Below are 12,258 nucleotides of genomic sequence, written 5' to 3' on the forward strand. Positions count from 1 at the left end.
ACTCTTTTTTTAGAAAATAAAAGTTTGTATAAACTTTGAATGAATGAGAATTGAAAGAGAAAACTGATTGATTCGAAACTCTTGCAGTTATTCTTAACTATTAAAATGTTTCATTATATTTACATTAACGTTAAATTAAAAACAAGTTTATTATTAAATTAAAAGCGTTTAATAAATAAACATTCAATATAAGAGATGTTATATAACTTAATTTCGAACAAACATTTGCTTAAAATTTGGTAATTATAAGAAGTAATGATTATATAAAAACTTTCTTAATAAAAAAAAAGACAAAATCGTTTTAATTCAAACAGAATGACATTTAGAAAACAAGCTTTTCATTAAAAGCATTAGCTCTAATTAATAAGAGAAAAGGTGGATAATAAAAATCAACAATAAAACTTAAAAAATGTTGTTTTCATTGCCACTGAAATGGAATTTAACATTTCCATTCCAGTATATAATTCCATCCTATATCCAATATTATTTGATTTCAGGGCCGATGCATCAGCATCGGCATCGGCTAAAAGTAGGCACCGGTGCACCCCTAATCTTAACCCGATTGAACAACTATTTTTGATTATTTGATTTTAAACTCAGTATAATTTATTCATAAATTATGCTGAGTTTAAAGTTGGTGGAATACTTTTGCTACAAAAAGTGCATCACGTGTGTTATAATAATTAAAGCAGTAACTATGCATGCATATATAATGAACTTGTTAAGCATTTTGAGTGGAAAAGAAGTTAAAGAAAATGATCAAAGAAACCCACAGAGTCTCAAACTATAAAACCACTATTTCTTTTATCAGTTCAAATTTCGAAAACAGAAATGATCTACTAAGTATACCAACTTACTCTAGTAGGGCTCTGAAGCCCAAGAACTGTTACAAAGGCGGAACTAGAGTAACTTTCTGGTCGCCTCTTGAAAAAGCGGGAAGTAGAGTAACTTTCTGGTCGCCTCTTGAAAAAGCGGGAAGTAGAGTAACTTTCTGGTCGCCTCTTGAAAAAAAAATTTTGTGATTCTTATTATGTTTTTTTTTTTTTTTTTTTTATTTTTTCGCGCGGCTGAGAAAAAGTTAAAAAAATTTTCTTCTCTATTAAAAAGTTTTTCAAATTTATCTATTAAGAAAAAAAATACATAGTAATCAACAAGTCTTATTAAATAAATACATAGTCATCAATTCAGTTATTAGCCAATCACCAAGCGTAAACCCCAAAACAAAATCCCCGCCAGTTCTTTACTACCTTCAAAACGACCATGTATTCATTTTTTTTTTGGTATTTAGCACTTTTGAACAATAAAAGTTTTGTTTGGGATTTTAATATTATGTTTGCTCAAAAATGTCAGTTTTTATACCCACCCACCCATATTCTCAATCCTGTTAGTACTTGTCTGTTTTTTCTCAACCCCATTCCCTAAACCCGAACCCCTGTATTCTTGCGAACTAGCTGCATTCGATACTTAATACCTCCACTTTCCAAAGGGAATTTGTTTATTACCGTTCCTAATTTAGAAGTATATATGAAACCGAGCAGATGAATTTGGCTTATATATTATCACTGTTCTTTATATCAAATGAAAAACATTTTTTGATTTTTTTTAAATAAAAAGTTGTATGCAACCTCCTGCCCTTGTTCCATTTTGGTTCTCTTTTCCTAAACTCTCTGCTTCTCTCTCCCCACCGCATAAATGTAAGTTTTGAATGTCCTTTTTAAAAAATATTTTTATAGAAAACTTACCCATCGAATTACTGAAGTTTACACTCGGAGAAGTACGGACCATACGACTCAGTATTTCCTTTTCCTAAATAAAAACAAAAAATATTTCATGTAAATCATTCCGTAAAATCATTTGTAATCCTAAAGTTTTTTATCGTATGAAAATTTTAATATTTAATTTTAATATATTAATTTCATGGTTCAACAAAATCTTGAAAGTTTCCTTTAAAGTTTTGCCAGGAATAAAAATCTAAAAATGCGAAAATGTTAAAATGGTGACGTTGTTAGCTGCAAAACCGTACTAAAAACGTACGGATAGTCATAGCTGGACTAAGCTTAAATTAGCTTTTATACCACCCATTATTTTGGGGCCACTCATAAAAACTAATTAAATCTGATTAGCAAGTTTCCAATGAAAAAATAGTAATAAAAAATATAAAAATATTACAGGGTGATTAACCAAAATTTGCACCAGTTATTATGCTAATCACTGATTTAATGACGAGGAGAAGCAAACCTTTATTGAAAATACAAGAACAACATAATGCATGGATAAATTATAGCAAGTGTTCAATCAAACCACCTTTATCGTTAATCAATAAATTCAGTCTCTTTGAAAATGAGTCAACACGTTGAGTTAAAACGTTGACGTTTTCATCAAGGTTTTGCCAGGCACGGAGTATAGCAGTCTTCAAGTAGCTCACTGATGGATATTTTTTAAAGCCTAAAAGCTGTTCCAACCAATTAAACTTGAAGCATGTCAACATTGAGGGAAACTTGAGTCAAACTAAATTATTTACCAATGAAGATTTTTTAATTAACAAAAATTTGTCAATGATTTGTCAATGAAGATCTGCATCTGGTTCGGCAGAATTAACAAATTAATTTTGTCTCCGCGTTTCAATTTAGAAAATCTTATTGAAATTTGTAAATTGGGTTTTAAACCTAAGTTATAAATTTTAAAAAGATTTTCTAAATTGAAATAAACACAATTTAAAGTGTTTTTTTCTTTTTAAAAATGATTTTATTATAGATAATTGTAATATAGATAATGAAAATAAAAGTAATGATTAACAATACTATCAATATTTGTAATACAAATAATGATTAATAATGATGTAAATGGTAATATTAATATTATTAATATAAGTAATGATTAACAATGATATAAATACTAATAATATAAATATTAATACTAGTAATATAAAAAAGATTAATTACCTTTGATAATAAACAGCAGTACTTTCGAAATCGTTGATCGTAAATTTCATCAAAATTTTTATCATGAGAAACAACCATAGCTATTCGACGAAGTGAATTTGCTTCGTTCAATGCCATTTTTAGGTTTTTGCGAACTCAAAAAAAGATCTTCATAGTAAATCGGTATTTTTTTATTTAGTAAGCGTCAATATTTACGCATTTCAATCGAAGAACCACATAAAAAGATTTAAATATACAGAATTTACTTAAAAAACAATTTCTAACAACGCTACAATAGTAGTTTATCTAATAAAAAAAATACAGAACGCTGTTTCTTACAAATTTTAAGAACATTAATTTGTATAGCGTTTTCGCATGGATCAGATTTCAGTGAAAAATCGCCTTTTCAGACATCATGCCTTTAAGTGAACAACTTTAAGTCCTGAACTAAATTTAAGAAGATTTCTATACTGCAGCCTCTCTAAAAAGACTCTTCTCTAGAGTAATCAGAAATTTTCATTAAAAAAAAGATAAGCAGCTTATAATTTCCAAAAGTTTTGATAATTGAATTCCCTGGCTTAAGCCCAATGCTCAAACTTTTCATTGCCAAAAATATGTGCATGATACCAATCAAATCACTTCGTTCATTGCCGTAAGGTCGATATTAAAATAGCAACTTCCTAAAAGATAAAAGTTTGGATTTTTACAGTCAATCCAAATGTTCTTGTGATATTTTATTATAAAGATAAAAAAAAAACTGTTTTAACCTCGATTTCACACATTACAACTTGATTTTTTCACATCAGAGAAATCCAACTTTAAAGTAAAATTAAAATTTTAAATGGCTTTAAATTCCTTAAATATAATAAACCTTTTTTTTCTTTTAAAACCAAGAACCAAAAGAAATGAACAAAGTAGGCGGGGGAAATATTTGGATACAAAATTACCGATTGAGTTAATTTTGTATCTTGAATTCTATTACACACTTGTAAATAAATCCTTACAAGCGTTAATGAAGTATATAACTCCTTACAAGCGTTAATGAAGTATATAAATCCTTACAAGCGTTAATGAAGTATGCAATAATTTAAATTAGGACAAATAACACAACTTCTTGATGAGTATTTTTAAAACCTGTTAAACAAATATTTGTACTTGACGATTACAAATATTCTTCTGCTGGCCTTAACAAAACGTTCCTCGAAAATCAATATTTTTCAAAACATTTAAATAAGTTGTTGGTTACACGCTTTTTTTTTATAAGAAACCAAGCAAATGGGCTAGTACTAGAAAGTCTCTTATTTTAAAGGTACTTTTTTAGATTATTTAAAGAGAAAAAAAGTAAATAAAATACAATTTGAAAACATGTTAACAAGATAAAACTTTTAACAATCAACTAAAATTATTTGGATTCCATCAACTTCATTCAATGTAATATTTTCCTCAGATTTGTATATGAACAAAACGCAAATTATAAAACATTCCTCAAACTCTTAATGAAATAAGTTTCTTATCGAAAAGTAACTTAGTACTACTAGTTTCTTGTGATTTTGGGGTATTATTGATTTTCTAGTATTAGTTTCTTAGAAACAGGTTTCTTATAAAAAAAAACAAAAAAAAAAACGTGTAGAGCTAAATTGTGCTGCTAATTTCAGTTGGGTTAATTAAAAAAAAACTTGCAAAACTCTAAAACTGTCAGAGCCACTGAAGCACTTTAATCGGGCAGCTGAACAACTCTCAATTATTTATTAATTTTATAAATCTTTAGATTTAAAAAAAGTTTTTCACTTTTGTTTTTTACTAAAATACAGTTCACTTAGATACTTAGAAACTTACCTATCAGTGTAAAGGCTTCTCTCTCTTTGTGTAAGAAGCAAGTTTGAAAAATCTAAAAAACCGATAAAATTATATCAAGAAACCTAAGTTTTCTTTCTTTGATAAATGTTTTAAAATGCTTTAAAAAAACATAGTTAAATTTCTAAAACTATGTAAAAATAATAAAGTACTCGGAAGACTATTTTATATAAACTAGAAACCATCATCAAAAAGTTGGAAATCTTAATTAGGAAAGGTATAACTAAACAAATGATTTGTCTTCAAATCATTATGGTAAATTAGCTATGGGTTGGTATGAAGAAAAGTGATGTGAACGTTGTAGCCTAGAATAGGCTACCCTCCAAAGTGCACTAAATTAAGAGTTATTGAAAAGTACAAAAAAATCATTTAACGAAAAATGAAAAAAAAGAAAAATATTTTGAGAGACGTCAAAGATTTGAATGATTTTTGGAAAAAAGTATCAAATAGTTATGATTGCAATACTGTGCGCATGTGAGAACTTCTGAAAGAGAACTTGAGAAATACTAAAACAAAAGTTCGAAACTTTAGTGATACCCTCATTTTGTTTAAAATACTTCATCTTCATGTATTGATATCCTCAAGTTAATTTGTTTTGACGAAGCATTTAAAATTTTAATTCAGTATATAGTTTGTATTAGGGTTTAAACGATTTGCTAAAATTTAAACATTCAACTCAAGTTTTGACTTTTTGTATGAAAATTGACCAAAAAATGGGGTTTGTCGCCAATTCCGATACTTGCCAGCCTTTCTGTTGATTGTCTTGGTCATTTTTGTGCACAGCCTGATAGATTACAACAAAAAATGGCCAAAGGTTCAAAGAAATCTTGGTGAAAGGGTCAAATTTGATGAAATAATCACAGAATTGACATTACAAGCAAATTCTAAGCAATTCTGTGGATTTGTCGCAAATTTCGGTATTTATCAGTAAATACCTCGATGCTCTTTGACATATTTTTACTTTGCCTGAAAGGATACAACAAAAAATTACCTAAGGATTAAAGAAAAGTTTGTGAAACACTCGTATTTGACGACATTCAATCTTCATATACAATTAAATTTGAAAGTTAAAGAATCTTCTTAAAATAATAACGTAATGGTGATAAATTTAGCTTAAAAATTAAAAATAAAAGTTTGAATCTGTTTTTTTTAAATTTTTGAGTTTGAAGCATTTAAGAAAGGCACCCTGTTTCACAACTCTACGCACCTAGTTTATCATTAAAAACTTCTGAAGAAAATTTTAATGGTATTGAAATTTAAATAAATTAGGTGAGTAGATTTGTGACTTTTATATCAAAAGTGAAAAAGAAACTTAAAAAAGATTTTATGAAAGGTTTTACAAGACGTAAATTAGAGGAAAAAAACTCATCGATTACAACGTCTCTACTATAATATCTTCTAGGCATTGATACTGACCATTTTGAAGTTTAGGGGAGAACCTTAATGAATTGGACGATTATTGAATGGGACAAACTCAGATTCTTATAGAAGCATCGATCTAAGGATATTCAAATTCCTGTAACAAAGAGTGATAGAAATAAGAACTCAACTGACCGACTCATCCATCCTATTGCTCTATGACCGTAATGACAATAGATGTTATTGTGTTTTCGAATTTAAAAATTAATTTTTAAAAACGTTTTTTTTTTCTGATTTTGCAGCAATTTTTGAAGTTATGGAAAATAAAATTCCATGCTTAAATAGATAAAAGTCTCTAGTACTACAGTGAATAAAACATTCAAGCTTAATTAATGGTGTTTTTGGTGTGACTAATCATTTTTGGATAAAGTGACGGGCATATTGAATGGAACAAAATACTACCTATTGAATGAATTTTAACAAAGTATTATTTACAGCTCATCAGAGGGATGCTGCAGTCCCTTACTTTTATCCCCATGGGTAATGGGTATTATTTACACACTTTTATACTGCAATATTTTACTTAAATAAAAACAACTAAATATAATATTCTAAAAAGAAAAAGTTCTGCTTTGATTGAAATTAGAGTTAAAATGTTTAAAGTTAAAAATATTTTTTGTGTGGTCTTTATGTATTTATCTATATATTTAACTACATTTACAATTAATAAACTAATTTCAAAAATGATTAAATTAAATACGTTTATTTTTAATTCTTTTATGTTTGTCCCATTCAATGAGACATACTTAATGAATGGGACAAATGTCATGCTCCAATAAAACTCTCTTTTTTCCAATAGCCAAATACAAATCCAATTTTTTTGTTTTACTTTATCATTGAGCAAGAGTCGGTGGTTATCAAACATATTTAAATATATATATTAAGCAATTTTATCTACGTTTAAAAAGCATTTTGCAAAAACTGTCCCATTCATTGAGGTTTTCCCCTACTGTACTAATAATGCTAAAAACTTAATAAATACGGTTGGTACATGTCATCCAGTATTCTCAAAGTTCTGATGCGTGATTGCTCCATTTCACAGCAACTTGATTTGTCTGTTGCTCAATACTTTGAGGAAACTGAGAAAAGCGTAAAAAAATGTAAACTTGAAATGCAAAGTTGTTCCGCAGCGAAAAATATCATGAAGTAAAGCTGTGAAAGAATTAACACTTTTTATCGGATCCAAATCTCACAAAGACTCATTTGTAAAAGCAGGAGTTATCAAAGAAGAGCTTTACCGAAAAATTGAATTTATTAGTAAGTTGACGTGTGGAAAAGGTTTTTAATACTCTAGATTGCTTATTTTTTAGTTTAAGTGCTCTTTACACCACTGAAATATTTTTTCTTTACAGCAAAAAGTTCAACTCATGCTTTTAGATTTAGTTCAAACTTAATTGCAACGTTAGACAAATGAGTAATCTTGTTTCATGGTTTGAAAATTCAGCGATCTTTTCTTTTAGAGGCTTTAGGCTTTCTCTCTGATCCAATAGATCTTTCAATTTTATCAGTGTTTTTAATACGTCTTTCTGCGAGGCTATCCTTGGCTAAGCAGCTTCAATAATTCTTCTGATTTCTATGTCAATCAGCTATTTTCTAAAATATTGAATATGGCTAATTTTACTAGTTTTTTCAAAGATATTGGTGATATGTTATTTTATATATAAACATACCACTTCTGTTCTCTTTTGTTCACATACAATGCTAATTGTTCAACCCATTTTAACTTAAAAACTGAGCAAAAATGTCAACGTGGTTTTTTTTGCGCTTCTCTGTATATATTTTCTTATTGTTTTAATCCACTATGTACTTCATGAACTGCTTTAAAGAGACTGAGTGATAACTATCATGTTTATATCTTTCCCAATGAGCCTTGAAGTCCAAATGAAGAACATCAGTTGCTTGCTAACTGAAAAGACCAAAACCAGTTTTTAGAAATGGGGAGGCTAATAACCTTTTTTTTAAAGTGCAGAATTTTTGCTTCGTATTCAGAATCCAAATTGTTGCCAAAGCATGAATTGACAATATCTTTAAACAGTGAAAGATATGAATGGGATTGTGAACTTGACAAGCTGCAACTGTTTTCAGAAATTTCAGAGAGCTGTTGCGATTTGATCGAGTCTTTTAGAAGCTTCATACGATTATTGCCATTGAAATGAACACTATATAAGGCTGAACAGAAATATGCAGCAAAGCTGGCCATTCCGTAGCCCCTGGCTATAAATCACAGAGGTTTTTATATGATTTACCACTCCTAGCAACAAATGGAGTTCTATATACATAGAACATCACCCCTCAAAAGGATTTTTTTAGGATGCTTAAATAGTATTAGGTCCCATGTTTTCAAACTATGATTATTTAAAGCTTAAAAAGAAACTGCCTATTTTTTTGTATTATTTGATCAATCAAAATATCATGTTGTTAGCTGCACTTGCAAGTTTCTGTTTACAAGGGACAGAAACGGAATAAAAAGGAAATAATGACGATCAACGATTAACGAAATCCGCATTATGAACGCTTTATGACGAGGGGATACACGAAATCTTATCAAAAGTGTAACGAACGAGCAATTTGAAATTTACTTTCTTTTTTTAAAAACCCCTTTTTGCATTTCTCGAATTTCTTTTCGCTCGTTGGCTAATGCGCTTTCCAAAGCACGCACTTTTTTAAGTCGATCAGCATCACTAAAGAAGAGAATGGAAATCAACAACTTTCTAAAAATAATTCAAAAACCAATTTGAAGTAATAAAAAAATCTCACTTTTCGAGGGCTTCTTTTAACTGCTCTTTGGCTAAGAAGTGCGCATCTTTGCGGATCTCTCTCATTGCACTCTAAAAAAAAACGTCAATTCAAATTTTAAAAAATGTCAATTCAAATAAAAAATAGACTTAAACACGTACACATACAAAAAAATGTAAGAAAACAAAACGAACCTTGGTTTCTTTTTTGATTTTATACTTAATTTTTTCTTTCTCATTTTGACTTTTATCGCCAGCTTTTCGTTTTGATCGAGGTTCATACCTGTGAAAAGAAACTTTTTTTTAATAAAAAAATTTTTAAAAGCTGGATGACAACCCTCCATAAAAATTTTAAAAGCTGGAGTAAAACCCTCCATACTCACTCCATTTCAAATTTTGGTTCAAACAACGGCAACGGAACAGGCTTTCTTGCGTGAAGTGTCAATAGATTCCGTACTTCTTCATTTTTTGAGCACATCAAACTTGAAACTTCCGCATGAAGCATCTAAAAAAAAAACCTTAAAATTATTATAATAGCTAAACGGCGATGCGAAAGATTTTGTTAACATTTCCACATCTTTTTTTGCTAATAAGATTTCACGTCATCTTTTGCTGTTAACAAAATTTTTGACAAAAATCCTATACCTAATCCTATATGCAAAAATTAGAATATTACGTACGAGAAAAAAAAATCAATTTAAAATTTTCCCTCTTGCTGATATAAATGAAATGATAACAGCAAAAATTTCCATTTTATTGCACATATAATAAACCATTAAAATCCAATAAAATAAACCATTTATATATATATATATTTTTTTTTTTTAAAAAAAAAAAAAAAAAAAAAAAAAAAACTGTTCACGAGATTAAAAAATCTGGTTCAACTTTTGTTCAAAAAATGATTCATGTAGTCTGCATGTTTCCAGTTCTTACAGAAAAGGTAAAGTATTTTTCTAAAATCTTAGTTCTCTCACTGTAAATTCCAAGTGAAGGGCTTTTTTAAGATTAACAAATTGTTAAATATGGTAGAATATATCGTTGACATTTTTTGAAGTATGACAATACACCGAGGCAGATCAAGATATGATTTTGTGAAGTATATAAATTTCCCAGCAAATCATCCTTCAATGTCATTCCAAAACAGGCTGAAACAACTTATTTGAATTTGAAAAGGTATCTAAAAAACCCAAAACTTGGAAAGCAGAGGCTTTTTCAGCCATAGATAGGTTGAAGAAGATCAAATTTGCTGAATAATTTGTTGCAATCCTAACATCTTTAGTCTTTTGTTAAATAATGGCTTTTCCTCGGCGGACTGTGATGAGAGGATGTTCATTTTAAACTTAAATGATTTAAACGGAGTACACTAAATACACAAGAGAAACTCCTGTATGAAAACAGCACTACTTAGTTCTTTGCTTTGGAACCCGATATTCAATAGGCGAAACCTAAAAAATGACACAAAGGCGGCTGACTAGACGAATGTAAAAAATCAAAGTAGTGTACTGAATCCTAAATTAACCCTATAGTATTTTATATGTTAAATGTTAAACCAGACTGCAACCTTCCCCTCCCCCCCCCCCCCCCCAGCATTTTCTGCGTGCTATTGCACTCCCTCAGCATTGTAATCAGAACTTAAATGATCAATATTTTAAAAAAACTTAAAAGAAAATAAAAAATTTATGCTTACCCTTATTGACTTTGGGTATTTATCTGTGGGCATCCTAAAACAAGGGTTTATCAAATAATAACGACTTTTAATTATAGGATTAAATAGAAAACTTCAAAGACAAAAAAATGCAAGTGTCCTTTTCGTCCTTTAAAGAACGCAATCAAATCATGAATGTGTAAACGCGTACATAGTTTTTATATTCGTAATAACTTACCGTTGTAATAAAAAGGAACAGGGTCGAAAAACGTCTGAAAATGTCTCAAGATTCATATATAGTGTGCAAAACATTTTGGTTAATAGTAATATATTTTTTATACAAGCAAGTCTGAAAAAAAAAAAAAAAAAAAAAAAATGTAAATAATAACGCTTTTCACTTCCATAACAAAAAATAAGATAAAAAAAAACTATAATAAAATAAATAAGCCCTCAATTATAGAGAAATAAATAATTTGCAGAAAAACTAAACCTCACCGTGTAATATTATTTTCTTGTAAGCCAGTCACTATTGATGAAATTTTTAATGGTTTAACTTGACGCGTTCTAAAAACAATTAAAATAGTAAGATTTTAATTGTTCTTAGAACACGTTAAATGTTCTAAAAACAATTAAAAAACAATTAAAATAGTGAGATTTTAATTGTTTTTTAGAACACGTTAAGTGTTCTAAAAACAATTAAAATCTCACTATTTTAATTGTTTTATGACTTTTCAAAAAAAAAAAAAAAAAAAGGAAGAGCTGAGCGAAACAAGTAGGAAAAATTAAATGCGAAACTCCTTAACATTTCGCGTACATTTGACGAGTGAGTATAACACATATGCGTGATGTTTATCTTAATCAATCTTGTATTTATTTACTTGTAATAAAATTATATTTTGGTTGTGTTCATTAGATAAATGCATTCATCATGATATTACAGTAAGATTAAACACGTTCAATATGCTAAAAAAGTTCAAATAAATCAGGCAGTGGCGTACCTAGGGTAAATAGCGCCCTGGGCAAACACCGATCTCGCGCCCCTCCTCCCCCACATAAACTTCAACTTTTTAATAAATGATGACAAACTTTTAATAAAACTTCATTATTCATTATAAATAAAGAATTTGTTTATGTAGCATATATTACAACTTTTTTTTTTCTAGCTTTAATTGCTGCAAATTTCTTAATAACACTATCAAAATCAATTTCTTCGGTATATTCTCGCTCTATGCTTAGCCTCTTTTGCGCCCCTTTTAGGTTGGCGCCCATGGCACGTGCCCTGCCTGCCCTACCCTAGATACGCCACTGAAATCAGGACAAAGTTTAAGATATCAAAAAAAAGAAAATCTCGTTATGCATATAAACACTATAGCTTTTAACAACACATACATTTTTTCATCGACAAGCAAGTAATCTTGTTCTTCTTTTCGCAAATTTAAAATCCACGCAGAAGTTTCTAAACAAAGTAGATGTCGCTATCATTAGTAAATTGTCATTAAAACATTCGATAGATTTTCAATAAAGTTTGCCATCTCTAGAAAGTTGTGACTCATTGAAATTTAGAAGGTGAACTTAATACAAATATAGTAATAATAACAATAACAACAACAACAACAACAACAACAACAACAACAATAAATAATAATAATAAATAATAATAATAAATAATAATAATAAATAATAA

General features: G+C 28.9%; 2 protein-coding genes across 5 annotated transcripts in view; both read right to left on the minus strand.

The window, feature by feature from the left end:
• Positions 1-4,433, minus strand: part of LOC149888724 (uncharacterized) — a 19,997-nt gene extending 15,564 nt beyond the window's left edge. The window contains exons 1-3 of the mRNA XM_090087345.1: positions 3,689-4,433; positions 2,943-3,601; positions 1,743-1,806 (exon numbers count right to left, since the gene is read on the minus strand). Coding sequence (XP_089943471.1) covers positions 1,743-1,806; positions 2,943-3,059 — 181 coding nt within the window. The 5' untranslated portion in view covers positions 3,060-3,601; positions 3,689-4,433. The remainder of the gene's footprint in view (positions 1-1,742; positions 1,807-2,942; positions 3,602-3,688) is intronic.
• Positions 4,434-8,761: 4,328 nt separating this feature from the next.
• The window catches only part of LOC145188755 (nucleolar protein 14-like), a 37,107-nt gene continuing 33,610 nt past the window's right edge, over positions 8,762-12,258 (minus strand). For 2 of the 4 annotated variants that reach the window (XM_090088293.1, XM_090088292.1), the window contains 8 exons: positions 11,964-12,030; positions 11,070-11,138; positions 10,813-10,923; positions 10,617-10,650; positions 9,313-9,434; positions 9,125-9,212; positions 8,952-9,022; positions 8,762-8,875 (listed from right to left, as the gene is read on the minus strand). In XM_090088293.1, coding sequence (XP_089944419.1) covers positions 8,770-8,875; positions 8,952-9,022; positions 9,125-9,212; positions 9,313-9,434; positions 10,617-10,650; positions 10,813-10,923; positions 11,070-11,138; positions 11,964-12,030 — 668 coding nt within the window. In that variant the 3' untranslated portion in view covers positions 8,762-8,769. Of the gene's footprint in view, positions 8,876-8,951; positions 9,023-9,124; positions 9,213-9,312; positions 9,435-10,616; positions 10,651-10,812; positions 10,924-11,069; positions 11,139-11,963; positions 12,031-12,258 lie in introns of those variants that run through there. The other 2 variants (XM_090088294.1, XR_016452772.1) reach the window with 2 other exon arrangements.

Source organism: Hydra viridissima, unplaced genomic scaffold (assembly GCF_058129835.1).
Source record: "Hydra viridissima isolate aposymbiotic clone 2 unplaced genomic scaffold, HvirCarnegie_v1 scaffold_5, whole genome shotgun sequence".
Taxonomy (NCBI): Eukaryota; Metazoa; Cnidaria; class Hydrozoa; order Anthoathecata; family Hydridae; genus Hydra; species Hydra viridissima.